The following is a 23954-nucleotide window of genomic DNA, read 5'->3' on the forward strand; positions in this document are numbered from 1 at the left end:
TCATTCCTTTTCTGACAAGACTTTTTTCACCTTTATTCACCTGAGTAACTTACCTGTTTCCAAAGACACCTAGGAAATTCAGAATGTTATATATGCTTTTCCTTATTTACTATAATTTATAGGACATGAGTGGATGGATTCTCTTCAATAGAGAAAATGATTTTCTCTAATTAAAATGCACCAAATTGATGTACTAAGAGATTGCTTTAGATGAACACATTTATGTTCAGTGAAGATTATCTGGTCTTCAATGACACTGCAATATAATTACTAGGTACAAAACAAAGAAAAGCAGAGATCCACACACAATGGCTCACTGTCTTCAATGACAACACTTTTAGGATCTCATTTATTCATTCTTTAAGTAATTTTTCTTTTAAAAAAGGGATAGGTGGAAAAAATAGTTGGGAAATCTTTAACTAGGCTAAGGTTTAGACATAGGTATAAATTAAAATATTTATTTTCTAACATTCAAAAACCAAAAAGACAGACCTGACATACTGGGTGGCAAGAAAAGTCAAGATCAGATTAAACATTTGTTTTGCACTAATCACAAAACTAATAATCCAAGTCACTATCATCAACTCCAGTTGATCTCAGCTCTGATTATGCATCAGAACACCCTGTGAGGTCTGTTAAGTTCCTATACCAAATCCCAAACACTCTTGAATCAGTCTACAAAGTTGGGACCTAAGTATCTGTACATTTTTTAAAGTTCCTCAAAAAATTCTGCTTCTAGGCAAATGTAATAGATATTGTGGGTTGCTCATGTTTTTCCTATCAGAACCATGATTTTAAAAAAAACTATCCTTTCTGTCCCCATATATCCCTCATGTTGCCTCCACTTCTACTCTCAGCTCCAGTGGACCTGACTGCCCTAAAGGTTATTCTAGACCCTTTGCCAGTGACTGGCTCAGGGATGGACAGGTCTAAGTTACTTTAGAGCAATGAGACCTAAGGATATGGAAAGTGAATTCTGGGAAAGCTTTCTCATATTAGGACAGGGCCCCTAGAATCCAGCCTGACTCTTCCGCTGCATGTAAATGAAGATGCACAAGGCTCCAACTGCTACTGGCAATCATCCCATGACCACGAGGGTAGCCAGCCTTAGGATGATGCCAATGTTGTGGTTGAAAAGGGGGTGGGGTGTGGAGGCGGGTTCCCAAGGTTCTTGATGACATTACTGAATCACTGGATCAGAAACACTGCAGCACATTCTGTCAATAGATTTCATGTATCGTGAATCAATATATTTTCTTACTGTTTTTAAGTCATTTTAAGTTGGACTTTTAGCGGTCAGCATCTGAATGTTAAAGAGTGGTCCCAGCACAGCATTCTTTAATTATAACAATCTGTATCCAGTAGAATCCACATAAACACCCCTTCGTACTTACATAATCTGTAAATCTGATGTATCTTTCCTATTTTAACAAAATCTTTATATCGTTATACCTTACTAAAGTGTTGATGTGCATTGCATTCACTTCATTATTTACTCAGAGTTCTTGCTGTAGGCTTTGTCTTGAATGTGTAGGACCATTCGTCGTGCATAGAAGTCCCTATATTCCTCTGGTAACTCGGCCAGTGTTTTCAAGGCTCTGTCCAGAATTTGTGCAGCTCTTGATGCTGCTGTAGGATCTTTGTTTCCATAGGTATCTGTTTTATCATAGCATTCAGATGGAAGGTGCTTCCAAAAGATATTCACTCCCACTCCAAACTCTTCAGAAATTACATTATGGAACCATAAAGCTGGAGAAAGTTTAAAAAACAAGTTAAAAATAAAACCTACAGTTAAAAAAAAACCCAAAATGTCAGTGAAATATCACGAATTGCATATAGCCAATGCAAGAAATAATTCTTGTAACCAGATCCCTTCGTTAGCACACTCCAGGCTTTTAACAGAATCATTTTAACTTTTATGAATTGCCAACAAATTTAAAGTGTCAATAGCACAACCCTTACTTTTAAAACCTTTAGAAATAGCAATTTTTCCTTTAAACTTGAAAGACATAATAAAGATATATTTGTTTTGCAGTTCTCTAATCTAGGGCTGTGTTTTGTGTTACTTGTTTATACTTCCTGAGTCATACAACCACATCAAAGTGTTTATTTTTTGGTACACAGAACATTTCAATTACTTGAGGAGTATCTTTGACCTTTTCTGATTCATTATAATACTTTTGTCCCTAAAGACTTCCTGTTCAAGCTGCAATTTGGTTTTCTAACTTGCTTAAATTCGTATTCATTATAGCCTCCTCGTTTTATATTTTGAATGCAATTATAATCATCTTATATTTCTTTCAGCTCCTTTATAAATAGTATACAAAACTACAGCAAATATTTTGGTGGTAGAAATGATGAGTAAACTTTATTATATACCTAATTAATTTTTTTCCTTTTATTGGGAAATTTACTTTATTTCAATTGAATCTAAACATTTTCAGAATATAGGTGCTAGAGGAATACTAAAGCAATACCACAATATAACAAAGATGGAACACTAATCACAGGAAAAACCCTTTTAATCCTGTGAAAGGGAGATTTAAATTTTAGAAACTTATTCTAAGAGTGTTTAAGGAAAAACAAAAGCTTAACATTTTGATTTGGAAAACTAATTTTCAAACATGGTTTTAATCTTAACTACACTTTCTTTCAGAATCTTTTTCTTCCCTTATTCAATATAATAGGAAGAAAATGCTAACCATTCAGCTGAATTTAAACCCAAAGACAGGAATTTTGCTTTTGTTTAAAAATATATGCAAATGTTCAGTATTTCTTTTTTTTTTTCTTAAAACAATTGTATGAAGAATAAGGGAAAACTACATAGACCTTAATCATGCTCCCAAGATACAAAAACCAAAAGTGTAAATTTAAAAGATGACAATAGATTTGAAGACTAATACATTGGTTGCTTTCAATGAAAATAAGAATAAAAAGTCAACTTTTTATAAATTATCAATTATATGAAAGCCATTATATCATATCTGGCCCTTTTGGGGAAGACAAAGATGAACAAAACATAGTTGTCTTCAAGGAATTTATAATCTAGTCCCAAAAGAAGTCATCAAATATGGATCTTTATTAATATTTGCTTATTTTTATCAGTGAAAAGTATTAATGATTCTTAATAGATTAATTTAAATATGGAACTACAACTGTAAATAGAATTTGTTAATACATCCCTTTAATTTTAATTATGATTTTTATAATCTTCAAGAGTTCACTTTTAAGTATTAATTACAGATGTTAATTACCTTGCTGTGTTGAACTTTATGGACTTTCAAACTAATGCCTATTAATTGAACAAAGAAATTGACACAAATCCAGACTGTATAGAAAAATAATGTACACAAATGATACTACAGGTGTTGAGATTATAACATTTTAATATGAAATCTTTCATCTGTTTTGGCCTTGAAAGATACTTTTCTTTTTTTTTTTGGTAAATATTTAAGTGACACAGTTCTAAAATACAGAAATATTTTTAAAATAAAATAATTTACAAAACCAATCAGTATAATCTTTTCCCAGATATAAAGTGTCTTATTTGATGTCATTTAATAAAATAGAGTATAATATTATTTTTAAAAAATAATTTAGAAAACCAACAAGTATAATCTTTTCCCAGATATAAAGTGTCCCACTTTGAAAATAATAATAAATAAATAAAAGCTATAAAAAATGTGTCTTACTTGATGTCACTTAGTAAAACAGAGTATAATATTATTTTTATAGGTTGCCCTTGAAAGCAAGACTGTTAATTTAGTTTATTCAGAGACAGGGTCTTACTCTGTTGCTCACAGTGGAGTACAGTGATTCCATGATGCCATGGCATCAACCTCCTCAACCTCAACCTCAACCTCGTGGGCCCAAGAGATCCTTCTGCCTCAGCCTCCCGAGCAGCTGGGACGTACAGATGCACACCACCATGCCTGACTAAATTTATTTATTTTTGTCGAGACAGGGTCTCGCTATGTTGCCCATGCTGGTCTTGCACTTTTGGCCTCAAGCAATCCTCCCACCTTGGCCTCCCAAAGTTCAAGTTGGGAGGATTGCTTGAGGCCAAAAGTGCAAGACCTGTTAACTTATAGGCCAAAACTACAAGGGCTGTTAACTTAAAATAAGTTTGCCTAGGCCTGCTTTAAACACACACACACACACACACACACACACACACACACAGAGTTTTGTCTAAAAATCATCTTGTATAGGACCGGATACATATAACAAATATATATTTGTACTAAAAAAAAAAAAATCACATGAAGGATGAGTGACAGAGTACACATTTTATAAATAGCACATTAGTGAGGTCTAGAAATCTTACCAGGAATGAATAATACATCACCAGCTTCAAGGGAACATTCATATCTTCTAGCCTTGGAAAAAAGTGGATATTTAGCCAAGTCTGGGTTATCTATATTCAGTACTTCTGATTTAGTACCTAAAAAGTTCCAAAAAGGGATAATATAGATTCAGCAAAGTTAGCATTTTAAAAAAAGTAATCACAAATATAAATTTGAAAATTTATTCTTTTCTATCCAGTTACTTACTGTACCAACACTGTGAGAATTACTATGCTACTGACACCTAAGACAATTTTCAATGACTCACTCTTTAATTCTGATGACTGATACCCACGTAATAAGATAATTTCAAATTTGAACCTGTTATTACATATATACACAAATACAATTAGGATTAAGTACTGAAGTGTTCTTTTCCTATAAGAATCAAGAGATTTCTCAAAAAGAGTAACTGAATAGACTTTTGAAATATAAACTTAAAAAAAATCCCATACCTTTTAAATATAAATACTGGGCATCTCGAGGACTGAAGAGTACAACACGCTTTTTTCCTGTCACTTGTATTAACAAATTATCCATTACCTGAAGACCAATAAAAGCGTATGGGTAATCATTATCTAAAATTCAAATAAATAGAACCAATGGCATTCTAAACTTTAACTGCAAACCCGATCCTTTAATGAGACTTGACTTACTTAAGACTCTTACAGTTACCTAACAATAAAAACATTTGTATTCCATATACAACTGGGCCTTCAAGACATTTCTGCAGTACTGCCCTAAAATGGGAAGACTTGGCAAATTAGAAAATGTGGAGTCAGAAAACTATTTGCCTTTGCCTCACCATTAACTGACAGCATAGTTAAGCCTATTTAAGGCTCCCCTTGGTTAATATTTACCATCTGTTAAGGAATGCTATAAGCCCAAAATTAGACAACAGAGTAAAAGCACTTAGAAAAATCAGATGCTAGGAAAATACAAGGTACTGTTGCAACTGCTGCTACACTCTTAATATATGTTCAACCATAATTTCATTATAGGTATCTTGATTTTCAAATTATTTCTATAGGAATATAATCTCACAGATTTTTTTTTTCCTTTTCTGCAAACAGTATGGTGATTTATGACAGATTTTCTTAATATATATTTATTATTGGAGCAATCGTTTCCCATGAACGTAATGGTATACTTTCTTGGTATAGATTGTGAAAAAATGTTAAAGGCAGAGTCACATAATTCTCAGCTAAGGATTTAAAATAAGCACTAAGTAAGATATATTCGCGATTTTTTACTTCTACCTAAGCATTCTTCCTTTTAGTACTAACCCTTTACTTATGTAAACCATAACTATACAATTCAAACTAGCGTTCCTCTGACTTAATTTATAATAAAAGCTTTATATATTACATTCTATTATAATTCAAGGCAAAGGGGATACTACTCAAAATTTAAAACATAATCATAGAGGCCAGGCATGGTGGCTCATGCCTGTAATCCTAGTACTTTGGGAGGTCGAGGTGGGCGGATCACTTGAAGCCAGGAGTTTGAGACCAGCCTGGCCAACGTCACAAAACCCCATGTATACTAAAAATAATTTTAAAAAAATTAGCCGGGTGTGGTTGTGCATGCCTGTAATCCTAGCTATCTGGGTAGCTGAGATACGAGAATCACTTGAACCTGGGAGGGACTGGTTGCAGTGGGCCAGGATCGTGCCACTGCACTCCAGCCTGGGTGAAAGAGCAAGACTCTGTCTCAAAAAACAACAACAACAATCATCATCATCATCATCATAGAATATAGTTAAAATGTATTACCACATGATTTTCTCACCATGTTATTCATATAAAACTGTAAAATATGCTAAGAGTTCATGTCTATTTCATAATTACAGATTTACTGACTATGGTAAAATCCTCCCAAGAGGGTCTCAACTGAATTACAAAACACATGTATAAAACGTTATACTGTGATTTAGAACTTAAAAATTTTTTTTCTTTGGAAACTTGTTAGATATTCCTTTACCTTCCTTAAGTTTCTCTACTTCCCAACACCAAACCATATACCATACTAGTATTTTTAATGTTTTTAAAACGCTTATAGATGTGTACATAAATTTAAGCAAACAAAATAACACCATAAATAATCAAGATCAATTTTTTTTTTTTTTTTTGAGACAGAGTCTCGTTCTGTTGCCCAGGCTGGAGTGCAACGGTGCAATCTCGGCTCACTGCAAGCTCCGCCTCCTGGATTCACGCCATTCTCCTGCCTAAGCCTCTGGAGTAGCTGGGACTACAGGCACCCGCCACCATGCCCAGCTAATTTTTTGTATTTTTAGTAGGGACGGGGTTTCACCGTGTTAGCCAGGATGGTCTCGATCTCCTGACCTCGTGATCCGCCCGCCTCGGCCTCCCAAAGTGCTGGGATTACAGGTGTGAGCCACTGCACCCAGCAGATCAAGATCAATATTGTACACATTTTTGCTGCCCTACAAATACAGCAGATATTTGACATTCTCAAAGCATATATATCCTAAGATCTTCAGATATCCCCAAATTCTTACAATTGGTAATGACTCAACAAGCTTCAGCCTTTTTCCTGAATAACATAACTCTGCATGACCCAGAGAGTTATGGATCTCTGGGTAGCCAGAGTCATGTGTATCATTTATACCTCCTCATACTAAAGGCTTATCGCTTTTTCCAATACAATTTCCCCCATTATCTGGTGGCCATTTTTCACATGGAAAAAAAAAATCACTTCACCAAACTTGGTATATATATGATGATGAATCAAGAATAGGACCACAGGGAAATACAAATGTGAGGAACCAACTAGGCTTTGCCATTAGCAAAATAATTCATTCCTGTATCACTGCTTTGCACAGCACCTATTTTCAAAAGTCATGTTTCAGCAAATTACACAGATGTTTAGGGTAACCTATAGGAAGTTGAAACTGTGACTGTTAAATCTATAATGCTAAAGATCTATTGTAGCTTTAAATTTCTCATTTATGTAGCATACATCATAATGAGTCCATAGTTGTAATCCTGGTGAACTAATTCGAAAAACACTGGAAAAGAATTGTTCCTCTTTGAAGAATTCTGGAAACTTAATATCTCCTTTCAACAAAGGAAACTGCTTTCTGATATCTGCAACATCCTGCATTTACAGAAACATAAAAAAGAAAAAATTAGATTAGACTCTATGATATTAAGGAAGACTGGGGCAAAACTTTGTTCACTGCTTTAAAATACTAAGATGTGACCATGTGCCAATACATGATCTCTCTCTCTCTATCTTTCTCTCTCTCTCTCCCCCAAGTAGCTGAGATTATAGGCACCTCCCACCACGCCCAGCTAATTTTTGTATTTTTAGTGGAGACGGGATTCCCCATGTTGGCCAGGCTGGTCTTGAACTCCTGACCTCAGGTGATCCACCCACCTCAGCCTCCCAAAGTGCTGGGATTACAGGCATGGGGCCACCTTGCCTGGCCGATACATGATCTTTCAAATGAAGAAATACCAGGCTGTGTAACAAGACTGCAGATTTAATAGTATCACTACTGTTAAGCTCAATATGCTTCATTAATAGAAAGGTTCTTTCTACTTTAAGCAAGAATTACACAATTGTCATCCACTCTAATATTCAGGAGTCAACACCTTGAACTAACATTACTAGCTATCACCTACATAAAACCTGTGAATTCTACTGAGGGAGGGGACTAAAAGAGAGGGTAAACAACTAAATGGTGACATAAATGGAAAAAATAACCTTATTTGATCATTTTAGGGACTACTCCTTAATATTGCAGCCATACTAATTTGACTCTGAATACATGTCAAAACTTATACAATGAACTATTCAGGATTCTAATAATTATTTCAAATTAATATTTTGTTAACTGAGTTGCCACCTATAAAATATACAGTAGAAGAGATTTCTTATTGTATAGGGATTAGATGACTATAAACACTAAGATTCTACAGGCCTACCTGAATACTAAGTAATCACTTTTTAATCATCTTACTTCTTATTCAGGGGCACAAATCACTGAGAAAAGAATGGAAAAGGATAGAACAGGGAATATGTCAGGCAGTAAGTATAAAAATTACAGTGTTGCCAGTTAACATACATACATCCATTTAGATTTTAGGGAATTGTTTTACATTTAGAATTCTTACCTTTCTAGGGTCTTCTCCAAGTGACCGTAAGTAGTATTTCTCATCCTTAAACACCCCAAAGAAAAATAACATCAGCAATATTTTACTTTTTCAAATGTAAAAATACTAGGATTTGCATAGCTATCATGTATTCATAATAATTAAAAGTAAAAAAAGAATTATGTACTGAGAACTACGGAAAAAAATAAAACACCTTCACTTCAAAAATATTAGGAAGTAAAGTTAGGAAACAAGTCTTAAAATCTGACCCAGTTAAGTAGTTTTCTAAAAAGTTCAATTATCGCTGGGCGTGGTGGGTCACAACTGTAATCCTAGTACTCTGGGAGGCCAGGGCAGGAAGACTGCTTAAGTCCAAGAGCTCAAGACCAGCCTGGGCAACAGAGTGAGACACCATCTACAAAAAATTAGCTGGGCATGGTGGTACGTGCCTGTAGTCCCAGCTACTTGGGAGGCTGAGGCTGCAGTGAGCTATGATCGTGACACTACACTCCAGCTTGGGTGACAGAGCAAGACCTTTTCAAAAAAGAAAAAAAAAAAAAGTTCAGTTCTCTTACCCTTTCTACTAATGCTCTCTGGTGGCCATATGAAGAAATGTCTTTAATATGTTGCTCATGATAGTGACTGGATCCATAAAACAATAAGTAAAATAAATTCTAAAGGCAACATATACATACCATCTCTAAAGCTACAATGATTTAGTCTTTATATTCCAAATTATTTAGACTCTTATTTTAATAGTGTCTTAATACTTAGTAAATATAATACAAATATACAGTAACAGATAAATACCTTATGCTTTTAATAATATATTTTTTTAAACTTGAGAACACTGCATTTTATCAAGCTAAGCCTATCCCTGTCTATAAATTCTCAAGCCAAATGCTTAAGATTCAGCTCATGTATGAATTAGAAAAATATAATTTCATTGTAGTAAACGTAAACTGATCATTTAAAAAAATTATTTACATTTTTTAAATTAATTAATTGTTTTGAGACAGGGACTCATTCTGTCACCCAGGCTGGAGTGCAGTGATGCGATCACGCCCACTGCAGCCTCAACCTCCTGGTCTCAGGCAATCCTCCTGCCTCAGCCTCCCGAGTAGCTGGGACATTCAGCTAATTATTTTTACTATTTGTAGAGAAGGAGACTCGCTATGTTGTCCAAGTTGGTCTCGAACTCCTGGACTCAAGTGATCCTCCTGTGTTGGCCTCCCAGAGTGCTGGGATTATAAGCATGAGCCACTGTGCGAGGCCAAAAATTATTATTTATCCTTCACCAACTAACTAGAGAACTGTTTGAATTATAAAACATTCACTGTTAGAGAAGTGAGATATACCAAGTCAAGCACTTGGGCAATCCAAACTCAGAATTCTGCCTCTTTCACCCAACACTGAGAATTATAACATAAACTTCAAAAGATAATAATATTTATCTTAAGACATAAATTGATGATTGAGGTTTTAATTGAACTCTCAGTGCTTTTCTGTTTTTAGCTAGCACCACATCACATAGATTCTATAAATTACTGGCTAATAAGTTTCAAAATGTTCTTCGAAAGTCTAAGGGTTTTCTACTAGTTCTAACATTTCAAGATTTAAAAAATAAAATTAATGCACCAGAGACAGAAGTGCACTGCTCAGAAATTCCTTCAAGAAAGAACTCACTGCTTAATTGTAAGGAGTGTGATTAGCTTAGAGCTACCAGCTGTTAACTTCTTCAGGTCCACCTCAGGATTGGAACCTAGGTCATGCTCTTCTTGGGGTAGTCACAACCAGTGACTTAAGCTGGTAAAAGACCTAGACATTGCCACCCAATGCAGGACTTTTCTCATAGGCAGTCTGCTCAGGAGTTCCAGGATGAGTTGGCAGAGACTGTCAGATCTGTATCTACATGGCTTCCCCTATCCAATCCTGCTTCCTCCCCTTTCCTTTCACAGTTATTTCTCCTATTTAACAAGACTTTTGCACTCCTTGTTTTTCTTTTCATTTCTTTTTTTTTTTTTTTTTTTTTTTTTTTTTTTTTTTTGAGACGGAGTCTTGCTCTGTAGCCCAGGCTGGAGTGCAGTGGTGCAATCTCGGCTCACTGCAAGCTCCGCCTCCCGGGTTCACGCCATTCTCCTGCCTCAGCCTCCCAAGTAGCTGGGACTACAGGCGTATGCCACCATGCCTGGCTAATTTTTTTGTATTTTTAGTAGAGACGGGGTTTCACCGCGTTAGCCAGGATGGTCTCAATCTCCTGACCTCCTGATCCGCCCGCCTCCGCCTCCCAATGTGCTGGGATTACAGGCGTGAGCTACCGCGCCCGGCCAGCCTTTTGTACTCCTAATTCCATCTCAGCATCTGCTTCCTAGAGGACCAAACTGACAGTTCAAGTTGATCTTGTTTACATAGTTTCCATGATTTTTAGACTTTAATCTTTTACCACGTGTCTATTTCTTTTACTTCACATTTCATGGCTATTTAAATATATACCACTGATTACCCTTAGACATGAAAGTACCAAAGGGCAACTGAATATACATGTTCAAAGCATGGCTATAAAGTTATAAAACAGTTCTCAGGTGCAGCTAATGGAATCCATTTAAAAAGACATTTTGGTTGTACTACAGAATCACAGACCTACAGAGTTTGTGGGGATTGTGGCAGTAATCTAGTACAACTATCACCTGACAAGAGGACTGTAAAAATGCAGCACCTTTTAGAACCAAACTCCCCAGCCCAGCTGGCTCAAATGCAGAAAACAGCTTCATTCAAAGATTAAAAAGCAATTTGTTTTTAAAATGTGCTTTTGAATAACACAGTGAATTTTTTTTTTTTTTGGACAGTTATGCTCTTGTTGCCTAGGCTAGAGTGCAATGGCGCAATCTAGCTCACTGCAACCTCTGCGACCCGGGTTCAAGTGATTCGCCTGCCTCAGCCTCCTGAGTAGCTGGGATTACAGGCATGCGCCACCATGCCAGCTAATTTTGTATTTTTAGTAGAGACTGGGTTTCTCCATGTTGGTCAGGCTGGTCTCGAACTCCCCATCTCAGGTGATCCACCCGCCTTGGTCTCCCAAAGTGCTGGGATTACAGGCGTGAGCCATTGCGCTCGACCAACACAGGAAATTTTTAAAAACATATTTATATACAAGGCCTTGATGCCTTATCTCAAGGTATTTAAATTGAATTATTTAAAGCTAGACTATAATTAAGTAGAATTCTTCCGCATTTAATCCTGAACAAATATTACAGCAAATATACACAATAGAAATCACATTGATAACAAGAATACAGAAACAGTCTAATAGTCAATAGATATGAAAATGAAGTTTTCCATTAGCATTTGAAGTTGGCATATCAGACCAAAGCATTTTAAAAGGATGTAACATTAATAGCTAACATTTAATGCGTAATTTCTATACATCAGGCACACTGCTAAGTATTTTACTATTTTATTTAGTTAATCCTCACAAACACTTTATAAAATAGGTACTATTATCACCCCCATTTCACAGATGAGTATACTGAAGTACAGAAAAATAATTTGGCCAAAGTTTGAGAGCTAATAAATAGCAGAGCTACAGTCTATGGTGCATCCAACCAAATCTTATGAATGTCTATCAGAGACGGCTATTGCTCTTGTGTATCTACTATTCTTTCATAAGAAAATCCATTTAGTATATAGATATTAATGCCTTCTTTTAAAAATGTTAAAAGCAATTACCTCTGAAACAAAGAATTCTTTATGCTTCTCTTCAGCTGCCCTCTGGACCAACTGGTCAAAAGGTAAAGTTCTGAAATAAACACAAAGGAATCCTTGGACTTAATAATAACAGATCAACTAGTAAGAATCTAATCTCTATACATAAAGGCTTGCTGGAGTTGGATATAATCTCCTGTTTTATAATATCTGTAATTTTTATTATAACCTATTATGTGAAATTCTAACTTTTCAAAACTTACTGAGCAGTATGTTTACTTGATCTAAGTTGTCTGAAATTTTGGAATTAAAGATTTCAAAATCTATGATACAGATGGATCTTTCAATAGATCAATATTCTATTCCAAGTTATGATAGAAAAATGTTACTATGGTATCTGATTACCTTTGTAAATACACAGACTTTCAGGTGATTGCTACCTGTTTTTAAGTGTCATGGCAAAACAAATCTTGTGAAGACTAGGGCAAACTACTAGTGCTACTTTGGAAGACACAGTACACAAATGGTCCCATGAAGATAACCACCCCCCATATTCCTCCCTTTTGGCATATCACAGAACACAGAAGCCAGTAACACTGCTCTCATCCTGCTGCACCACCCTCTATCATTTTAAGGCTTCTGAGGAATAGCTCAAGGAGAATTCCAGTGAAGTGACCAATTTTTATTCTTCAAAATTTCTGCCCAAATGCCTGTCTCCTTCCATCCTGATGAACAGGGCTGAACACTGTGGAAGCAAAATTTGTTTCCTTTACATCACACTCTTGAGCTAGAAGGATATTCTTACTCCAGATTGCATCTATTCCTTTACTGTCTAGAATCAAAAGTACTGCTCTATAAATGATGGTGATACTGTATAAGTAACAAGACAATGAAGTCCTCAAAAGCCTCTAGGTCAAAATCCTCTCCTCTGCTACCCCTACTACACTCCTGCCTCCAAACTTCTGATTAAAAGCTGTAATCTTTTCAGTCTTACTACTAAATATCTTCCCACTTGAACTCTGTACTGAGAAAGTCGAAAGAAAAGGTTAAATACTTTCTCCTTCTCTATGAGAAGATGACCTTGGGCCAGCTTACTTTCTCCTTGCACTGTTTTCCCAGAAATATACTGGGTAAACACAAACATGGTGTGAACCCATGAATTATGTTAAATAAAAAAATTAAAGATAAATGTGGAATGTCAGTTGTGATATCAGGTAACACTGTTTATCGTAAAAATAACCCGATAGATGAATTATGTTTGCACCAGGTGGCCTATAAGTGGACTACAAATACTTGTTCAGAAGCAGATGATTTGGCTTTCCTGTGTGTAGTGCAACTCTCCTAACTGAGTATGGCCCTTGGAGGAACGCAGAAGCTTAGTTCATGGGGTGTTTCAAGCTACCGGTTTCTATGGACCATATGTCTTACCTAAGCTCAGGTGTTTCTATACTACCTCCATTGTCTCATTCCCTTACAACTAAGCTGTAACTTGATGAGTAAAAAAAATATTCCCTGGATTTGTATAAAGACTCCACTGATACTATCCTGCTAGAATGCCGTTTCCTGCCTTATATCCTCCCGCAAAAAGCTAAGGGAATCTGAAGCCAGGTTATGGATTGGTGGGTGCTCTGTATGTCAGTCTGAACTTGAGGCCACTGCTGGTAATTATGTAGAGTGAGCACTGCAGGAGAGAAAAGGGGTCTGCCATCTACTCAGACCAATGCAGAGTACTATTTCTTTGACTATAAATAGTGTCTGACTAACTAATATCAACAAATTTACTTGGCATTCTCCTACTCAATGTTTCCCATCTCTGACCTCACCATACACCCTTCATTCCTTCTTGCTTTCATTCTTCAAAGCATCTTTGAAGAGTCTGGGCCAGTGGGGAAGTTTATCTGGACCATAGCCACTACTGTAATTGCTGCATTTAACCAGGCTTAGCTTTCTTACCAGGGATAACACAAAAGTGTTTCAAGACCTTTAGAAAAACAGAACAGAACAGTGACCCTGAAAGAGCAGACAGAGTAGCTCAGCCCAGATAAGCAGAACTGGGGTGTCACTAGCAACCTTTTCTCCTAGGTAATGGTACCTGTCATAGCTTCTACTAAGCCCAGATGAGGGAGAAATTAGGTATGTAAATTGGGAAGTTCTTTGGCTTTTTAAAAATCTATCCTATCCATGTTTCAAAAACAAGGGCATTGGTTATTAAAGTGCCATTTGTCTGGACTGGCAGCACCAGTAAGGAGGGTAATGTCAAAGAAGGCTTAATCATGGGCTCCGTGGAGTCAGGGAAATTAGAGTAAACACCTTGGGTTCCATCATTTCAAGCTATGTGATCCTGGAGAAGTTACTTAATATTTTTAAACCTCTCTTTCCTCATCTGTGAAATTATTATTAAAAATATCTACCTCACAGATTGTTCTGAAGTTTAAATGAGTAATATAACCTAGATTGCTTGGCACAGTAGCTGATATATAATAAGTACTCAGTAAAGGACAGATGGTGGGGTTAACAACAATGATAATGTACCCTTTTGCAGCACGCAAGTAGTCATCAACATTTTGAAAAAGAAGAAGAAAGCCCTTCACTGTCTTATTCCCCATTTGGAAAAGGCTGCTTTATAAAATCAAGATCAGAACTGATGAGAGTACAATAAACAAGAGCACGATGATGACAGGAATTACAGGATGTGACAGGAAGATGTGGCAAACCTTACATGATGAGACTTTTTTAAAAAATCTATGATCAGAAGAATGCCAACAATATCCTTTCACCACACAAGGTTCTTTTGTCCAGACTCTCCTGACTCTGAACAATGAGCGCTACCAATAAGAAAGAAGTAAAAGTTCATACCTGTTAACGTATCAATCTTCCAATGTTTGATAAGGCATAAAAGCAACCTCAATTTGAAGTGATAATAATAATATACATGTGTCTGCAGGGTTTCTTACTTTCTAGTCTCTCTTTGGCCTGGATGCATTCCTTCTTTCTTACTGCCTGGTAAATGCTAAAAATGACTAAACCTATTTTTTTGGTTGCACTAAAAAAAATAATCTTGCAACTTTTTAGTAGCTCTAGTGAAAGGCTTGGAGGAAGCTGCGATAGGAACTATTACATAATGTATGTGCTTCAAAAACAACTTTTGAAAAGTTTAAAAAGACATGACAAAACATCAAGGCAATTCAAGATGAAGTTTCAGTACTCATTTGTTATGGCATTGGACTCCCTGGAAAATAAACATCATTAACTGCCAGCTGAAAAACACTCATCATTCTGGCATTTTTAATTTGATAAAAAATGAAAAGTTCCTACACTTGGAAAAACTTAAGTCAATTAAATTCAATTCATGGACTATTAATAACTAAAACCATTATGGTGAATATTCAAAGGATTAAAAACTGAGCAATGCTTTGGCAGCTGCTATATGAACTTGGAAAACTCTAATGAGAAAGGAATGGCTGTGGACATTAGAAGCTCTATTTAACTCATCTCTAAATTGAAGTCTTGTGAACTACATGGTTTTTCAATAGACTGAATTTGCTGGGAACTTCACATGCTCAGAGTTTGAAAGCTGTTTGTTTTTAATTTAACAATTTAAATGAAACTCATGGGAATAAATAGCAAATGAAATCTGCAAGATGACAGCATTTAAAACTTTCATCTTTAGACAATCAGCAGCTTTTGACTATTTCTTATTTACTTTTAAGAAATTCCACAGCATAAAATAACAGTCATGGGAGAAATTAAAGGTATTTAAGACTATTTTATCAAAAGGGAAAATTAAGTATGATTTTTAAAAGTTATCTAAGATGATGAAAGATTATACCAAACATAGCTTGTCCTGGTTTTCTGGAGAGGACAGAAAAAGAAAACATGAGCCTTTTAGAATTTCCTATTCTAGATAACAGTTACTAATGTGGTAGGATCAACTAATTAATCAAGCATTGAATGAGTATGGCACATCCAACTTCGTATGAAATCTAACCCTAGTTACAGAAATTTTATCTTCCTTCCATGACTCCAGAAGGTATTGGGTATATACCCTATTTAAAAAATTGTTGGCCAGGCATGGTGGCTCATGCCTGTAATCCCAGCACTTTGGGAGGCTGAGGCAGGTGGATGACTTGAGGCCAAGAGTTTGAGACCAGCCCGGCCAACATGGTGAAACCCCGTCTCTACTAAAAATACAAAAGTTAGCTAGGCATAGTGGCACGTGACTGTAATCCCAGCTACTCGGGAGGCTGAGGCAGGAGTATCACTTGAACCCAGGAGGCAGAGGTTGCAGTGAGCCGAAATCACACACCTGCACTCCAGCCTGGGTGACGCAGTAAAACTCTGTCTCAAAAAAAATAAAAAATAAAATAAAAAATTGTCATTGTATAATTATGTAAACTCAGAACTCTTGTCTTTTAAAAACCACTCTTTAAAAATCAGTAAGCTATTCCATGATTACATCAAACCAGCCAAAAGATGAAATGCCATATGGTCTTTGTATAATAATGCAAAAATATTTTAAAAGTTTTTAAAAAGTTATTTGTATCCCCAGAGTAAACCTCAGAAGAAAATACCTATATACAAAGTTCTTACTAATGAAGTCCATCTGTGCAACTGCAGCAACATGAATCTTTACTTCTTTCTTCCCTCCAACTTGGCTTAGGTAATCCACTGTCCATTTGCTTGTACATGGCCCCAAATCAATCCCTTCCAACACAAGAGGTTTTCTCTGTAAGTGGGGAAAGAAATACAACAAAATTCATGAAAACCAACAACACATCAAGAGCTGTATTTGGCAACAGGGAGACAAAAACAAGTAAGATCTGACTCTTGCTCCCAAGATGCTTGAACTCAAAGCTTCTGACAGTTCATGCTGTCACTAAAACAAGAAGAGGGGCCATGTGAAATATCTAGAACAAAATTTTAAGATTAGAAAAACAAAACAAAACTGCAAGACCATCAATATATAATGACTAAAATTTGTACTTTATAGTCAAATATTTTTGTAACTTTTAATTTTGATGTCATTTCAAACATAAAAAAGTTTTAAGAGCACTACAAAGAATTTCCGTAAATGCTTTACCCCAATTCACCAACTGTTAACATTTTGCACATTTGCTTTATGATTTGTTCTTACTTTCAAGAGAAGGACATATTATTATTAATTGAAATTAAATTAAGCATAATTTATTTTTTTTGGAACCATTTCAAGGTTAAATTGCTGACACCATGATCCCTATCTCTAAAAACTTAAGTGTATTTTCTGAGAACAAAGACATTCTCTTATATAACCACAGAATAATTACCAAAATTATATTTAACACTGATGTAGGCTGGGCACAGTGGCTCACGCTTGTAATCCCAACACTTTGGGAGGCCAAGGGTGGATCACTTGAGGTCAGGAGTTGGAGACCAGCTTGGGTAACATGGCGAAACCCCATCTCTACTAAAAATTAAAAAAAAAAATAAGAAAAAGAAAATTTGAAGTGTGGTGCATGTCTGTAATCCCAGTTACTCGGGAGGCTGAGATGGAAGAATTGCTTGAACCTAGGAGGCGGAGGTTGCAGTGAGCTGAGATCGCGCCACTGTACTCCAGCCTGGGCGACAGAGTGAAACGCCATCACACACAAAAAAACAAAAAACAAAACACTGACATAATACTATTATCTAATCTACAGTCCATACTCAAATTTTGCTAATTGTCCCAATGATTTCCTTTAGCTTTATTTTTTCCTAACCCAGAATTCAATCTGAGATGTCACACTGCATTCAGTTGCTATGTCTCTTTTAATCTGAAATGTTTAATCATCAGCCTCTTTATCTTCTATGACTTTGACATTTTGGAAGAGTATAGGCCAGCTATTTTGTAGAAAACTTTTCAATTTGGGTTTATCTTAAGTTTCTTCATAATTAGACTCAAGTTACACATTTTGGAGAAGGAATGTACCACAAAAGGAATGGTGTCACCTTCTCAGCATGCCACATCAGGTAGCACACTATGTTTTGCTATGATGAGTGCAAAAAACAGTGATTTTTCTAAACTCCATCATTTCTTCTACATTTATTAGTTGGCATCCTAATATCGAAATGAGCTCTAAATTCTCCATTGAATTATTTTATTTACTGGGTAATAATCCAGTGGTATCTAGTGGTATAATTTTGATACCCAAATTATCCCAGATTTGGCCAGTAAACCCCTTCAAGATGCTTCTTGTGACTTTTTAACTGGGGCACTTCCTTACATTATGGCAAAATAACAGAACCCGACATCTTTTATACTTTCTCTGCCCAGCCCTGTGACCAGTCATTTCTTAAAGTAGTTCTGGTTTCTTCTCAGTGGACAGAGTTAGGATATATGTGAGGGTCTATGTATATCGCACAAATATATATACACGTACACCCCATATATGCATATACCTATTCTATTCAGCTCTCTCTCCATATATGTCCATATATATAATACATGCACACACACATATACCTAACAGGTGTACGTATGAACCATAAACATTTCAAGGTTCATTATAATCTACTGAATTTGTAATTCCCATTTTCAGCAGTGGGAAACCTAGTTCCCATTATCCTCAATGTTTAATCACTCGCAAAATCCCAGAATTCACAAGAAGTATTCACAGAATTTGCTTTTGCCACTGTTAGGTCATACCACTGTAAAAAACATGTCTACAACAGGTCCTCAAATAAAGTTATAACACAGATGAGAAAAAAAAAATCAATTCCTGCCCAGGGCCCCTGTCCGAGTAGAGTTTTTGCATTCTCCTCACATGTCCGTGGGTCTTCCCCGGGTACTCTGGTTTCCTCCCACAACCCCCAGATGTGCACATTAGGTACGCTGGCATGTCTAAATGGTCCCAGTATGAGTGAGTGCATGTGGGTGTGTGTGTGTGTATGTGTGTGTGTATATGCACGTGCGCATGCCCTGAGATGGGATGGTATCTTGTCCAGGGTTGGTTCCTACCTTGTGCCCTGAGCTGCCAGGAGAGACTCTGGCCACCTGTGACCCTGAACTGAAATAAGCAGGTTGGAAAATGAAGAAAGGAGTGAATACAAAGTATGTAAAACAAAAATTTGTAAAGCATATGATAACCATACAAGTGCACAATAAACAAGGGGGTATGAAAGCAATCAGCAAACCTGTCACACTTGTTTTGAACTGTTCAGTGGTAGGAGGCGCTCCTTACAATTTTCCATTTCTAAACATTTATTCCTTGATTTAACCCACCACTACTATGACCACTGTCACATAACAATTCACCAAAAATTGAGTAATTATTTACTTTTATTAATCCTTCTTAAATGTACATGTAGCTCACGTTTATTTCAATGTTTAAGATTAGAAATGTTTTGGGTCTTTATTTACAAGTTTGGTGATATTTTTGTGACCAGAAATATGCCACTGGAACTTAACTCTTGTTTGTATCAATTAGCCTGTGGTAAAACTGGTTTCATTATAGGTCATTTCCCTTAAAGTTGCAGCTTCCAAGAACCTACTGAGAACGTTAAATGAGGACTTACTGTACTAACTAGAATTCAGTTTGTTTTCAGTTTTTTGTGTCTTAGATTGAGGACATATAATTATTGTGTTTAAAAAAAGTGACTTGGGTAACTTCTCCCTCTCCCACTTAAACAGATTCATGTGTTACTTTTTATATTCTATATTAGGGTCTTTTAAAAAATAATTTTTCATCCTTGTTGATTTTATTATTATGACTTTAGAATGTAAAACATCCATGTGATTCCCCAAATCAAAACTATACAAAAGTCACCCCATCCACATTCTTCCATTTCATACTCACACATCCCCTATGCATAACTGATCTCATTAATTTTTGGCTTATTCCTTTCTTTTTTGCAAAGTGATCAAAAACATATATTTCATTATCTCTTCCCTTTGTTTTTTACATAAATAGTAGCTTACCATATATTTTCTTCTGTTGTGTGCTTTTAAAAAATTCATAAATATATGGCTGGGTGCAGTGGCTCACGCCTGTAATCCCAGCACTTTGGGAGGCTGAGGCAGGTGGATCACAAAGTCAGGAGATCGAGACCATCCTGGCTAACACAGTGAAACCCCATCTCTACTAAAAATACAAAAAAATTAGCCGGGTGTGGTGGCGGGCACCTGTAGTCCCAGCTACTCAGGAGGCTGAGGCAGGAGAATGGCGTGAACCCGGGAGACGGAGCTGCAGTGAGCTGAGATCGCGCCACTGCACTCCAGCCTGGGTGACAGAGCAAGACTCCGTCTCAAAAAAAAAAAAAAAATCATAAATATATCCTAGAAATCACCACTTATCAGTTCAGATATCGCCTTTATTCTTTTTTACATCTTAGTATACCTCAGTGTAAATGGGCCATAATTTATTCAATTATTCTCGCCTGCATAAGCATTTAGGTTATTTCCAATAATTTGCAAGTACAGTAACACTACGTAAATATTTACACATTTTTGGAGGTATATCTCCAGAATAAATTCCTAAATGAGGAATTACTGGGTCATAAAGTGAACATAGTTAGATATGCCAACAGAGTTGTACCATTTGGTATAAAATTTGAGTGTGCCAGTTTCTTCAGGGCATCACCAAGAGAGTATTACCAGAGCTTTTTAAATTTTTGCCAATGTGATATATAAGAAGTTGTATCTCAGTGTAGCTTTATTTCTCTTATGAGTAAACTTAAACGTCCTAGTTTAAAGGCCATTTTAATGTTGTTTTCCCCCCTCAATCGTTTGCTCATTTTTCTACCAGATTTTCAGCCTTTTACCCTCTTTAGAAAGTTCTTTCCATTACAAGGGCTTTTACTGTCCTTTATATGAGATAAATGTTGCAAATATTTTCTCCCACTTTGTATTTGTCTTTCAAATTTGCTTACAGTGTTTCTGGCATACAAATGTTTCATGCAGTCAAATTTTAATCTAATATTACACCTGAATTTTGAGTCATAGCTAGAAATGCCTTCCATAGACCTAGATTATAGGGGAATTTACCCATATTTTCTTCTAGCACTTGTGTAGCTTCATTTTTTTTTTTTGTATTGCCGAGTGTACTCACAACTTGTGTAGTTTCATTTCTTTACATTTTTCTGATCCACTTGGAGTTTATTCTTGTGTACAGTGTGAGATATAAACCGAATTTTATCATTTTCTAAGTGAAACTCCTCTGTATAATACCATAATGGTGGATTCATTTCATTATAAATTTGCCCAAACCCATAGAATGTACAATATCAATAGTATACCCTAATATAAACTATGAATTTTGGGTGAAAATGATGTGCCAGGCTGGGCGCGGTGGCTCCCGCCTGTAATCCCAGCACTTTGGGAAGCTGAGATGGGCGGATCACCTGAGGTCAGGAGTTTGAGACCAGCCTGGCCAACATGGCGAAACCCGCCTCTACTAAAAAATACAAAAATTAGCCGGACGTCGGGGCGGGTGCCTGTAGTCCTGGCTACTCAGGAGGCTGAGGCAGGAGAATCGCTTGAACCCTGAAGGCAGAGGTTAACGTGAGCCGAGACTGTGCCACTGTACTCCAGCCTGGGCGATAAGAGCAAAACTCCATTTCAAAAAAAAAGAAAAAGAAAATGATGTGCCAATGTAGGTTTATCAATTGTAGCAAATATACCACTCTAATGAGGGGATGTTGATCATGGAGGAGGCTATCCATGCGTCAGGGCAGAAAGGACATGAGAAATCTCTGTACCTTTGGTCAATTGTGCTGTGAACCTATAAAGCCTCGAAAAAACAGTCTATTTTTTAAAAAGTCATTTTGTGCCCTATTGATTTTTGAAATGTCATGCTTATTATACACTAAATTTCCATAGGAATAGGTATTTCTGCACTTTCTATTCTACTCCCTTGGTCTATCTATTCATGTACCTGTACAATATACAGTGTTAATTATGGAGTTATTAGAAAATGTTTAACAAAAAACTCATAGCACTATGCCCCCTCATACTTTTTAGTGTTTCCAGATAGAAAGGTCTTTTTTTCCAATTTTGTTATTAATTTCTAGTTTTACTGCCCATGGCCAGAGAAAGTTGTTTGTAATTTTCGACTTTTTAAAATGTAATGATGCTTTGTGCTGTATGTCTTGTCTGAAGAGATTAAATTACAAAATACCTTTTGCTATGACTCTTACAAAGCACTTCCACATACCCTAATCTTCACAACACTGCCCTTTAGGCAACTTACGTCTAGCACATTCTGAGATGGGGGGTGTCTAAGGACAGGGAGAGCAAGAACAACACATCTAGTACAAGTCTCCAAACTAATAAAGGCTTGAATCCTCTCCCGTAGGTTGCTATCAAAAGAAAAACTTCATTCCTCCCGCATCCCCCCACCCCCGCCTTTTTTTTTTTTTTAAGCTAGGGTCTCACCCTCTCGCCCATGCTGGAGCAGTGGCAGGATCATGGATCACTGCAGCCTCGACCTCCCGGGCTCAAGCAGATCCTCCGACCTCAGCCTCCAGAGTAGCTGGGAATACAGGCGTGCGCCACCACGCCCGGCTAATTTTTGTATTTTTTGTACAGACGGGGATTCACCATATTGGCCAGGCTGGTCTTGAACTCCTGACCTCAAGTGATCCACCGACCTGAGCCTCCCAAAATGTTAGGATTACTGGCATGAACCACGGCGCCCGGCCCATCCGACTTTTGTAACACTCAGAATTGTAGTTTGTTTGTTTGAGACAGAGTTTAGCTCTTGTTGCCCAGGCTGGAGTGCAGTGGCGCGATCTCGGCTCACTGCAACCTCCGCCTCCCGGGTTCAAGCGATTCTCCTGCCTCAGCCTCCCTCCCGAGTAGCTGGGATTACAGGTATGGGCCACCACCACGCCCTGCTAATTTTGTATTTTTAGTAGAGATGGGATTTCTACTGGCTGGTCTTGAACTCCTGACCTCCAGTGATCCGTCCGCCTCGGCCTCCCAAAGTGCTGGGATTACAGGTGTGAGCCACCGCGCCCGGCCCCAGAACTGTAATTCTATCACCACCCTTATAAATGTAAATATCAGGTAAGAAAATTGCTGGGTATTTTTCCTACCATAAACTGACTTACTGTAATCCTGTGGGTTTTTCCTTTTAATACCTTCTGTTTTTCTTAAGTCTGGACTCCCTTGTAAAGCACTGCAAGTAAAAGCACTTTTTGTTTCCCTAATATTTCTCTCTGAGTTTTCTTTTAAAGACCTAAGGTTCTAACTACAGGTATAAAAGACTCCAATGTCGGAACCAGAACCTAAGTAAGTTAGAATTCAAGACGAGTAGTTTTCCGGCGGAATCCCATTGCTTTCCTTTTCGGCTCAGTGGAGTGAAAAGTTGTGCCTTCAAATCCATTTATTCGGAGCAGACTGACAGATGCGGAGTAAAGAGTTTAGGCAAAATACCTCTCGCACTCAGCTCTCCGCCATCATCTTGCTCCCCAGAAACATGGGACTTTATCCGGAAATTTCAATAGAGGAGCCAGTCGGCGTCCCCCGTGCACCTTTCCCTTGGTCTAAGGGCCAACCAGTGATCTGCCGTCCTGCGCCTCTTTCCCACACCCTGGGTCTCTAAAAATCAGTTCCCAGCTGTCCGAAAGGTAAAGACGTGTCTCTCGCTGGTTTCTCGGGGTTCTGCCCCGCGCGAGGGCCTCACCTGTGGGTAGAGGTGCTGCATGAACTGCTCCCGAGAAACGCCCTCCAGCCGGGGTACCGGGAGGTGCTGCCCGGCCATGGTTGCTCACGCCTGCCCTCTTCCAGGTCTTCGGAACTTCGGTTCTAAAGCGTTCCTCAGCGCCATCC

At 37.2% G+C, this 23954-nt stretch overlaps 1 protein-coding gene across 1 annotated transcript; it reads right to left on the reverse strand.

Annotated features, from left to right (window-relative positions):
• Positions 1–1321: 1321 nt before the first annotated feature.
• TYW5 (tRNA-yW synthesizing protein 5) lies at positions 1322–23947 on the reverse strand. The gene is made up of 8 exons (XM_003820710.7): positions 23809–23947; positions 16741–16895; positions 12194–12263; positions 8489–8533; positions 7329–7466; positions 4802–4889; positions 4328–4444; positions 1322–1749 (listed from the first exon to the last, which is right to left on the reverse strand). Exons 1-8 carry the CDS (start codon positions 23884–23886, stop codon positions 1493–1495), a joined length of 948 nt encoding a protein of 315 aa, XP_003820758.1. The 5' UTR covers positions 23887–23947; the 3' UTR covers positions 1322–1492.
• Between the last annotated feature and the right edge of the window lie 7 nt (positions 23948–23954).

This window comes from Pan paniscus, chromosome 13 (genome assembly GCF_029289425.2).
Source record: "Pan paniscus chromosome 13, NHGRI_mPanPan1-v2.0_pri, whole genome shotgun sequence".
Taxonomy (NCBI): domain Eukaryota; kingdom Metazoa; phylum Chordata; class Mammalia; order Primates; family Hominidae; genus Pan; species Pan paniscus.

Excerpts from the sequence above, each read along its gene's own strand:
- TYW5 (XM_003820710.7), bottom strand. The coding sequence starts at position 23,886 with ATGGCCGGGCAGCACCTCCCGGTACCCCGGCTGGAGGGCGTTTCTCGG. Across the intron at positions 12,264-16,740 it reads AGTAAGAACTTTGTATATAG|AACTTTACCTTTTGACCAGT; the intron begins GTATTTTCTTCT and ends TGTTTATTTCAG. Across the intron at positions 1,750-4,327 it reads TGATGTATTATTCATTCCTG|CTTTATGGTTCCATAATGTA; the intron begins GTAAGATTTCTA and ends AACTTTCTCCAG.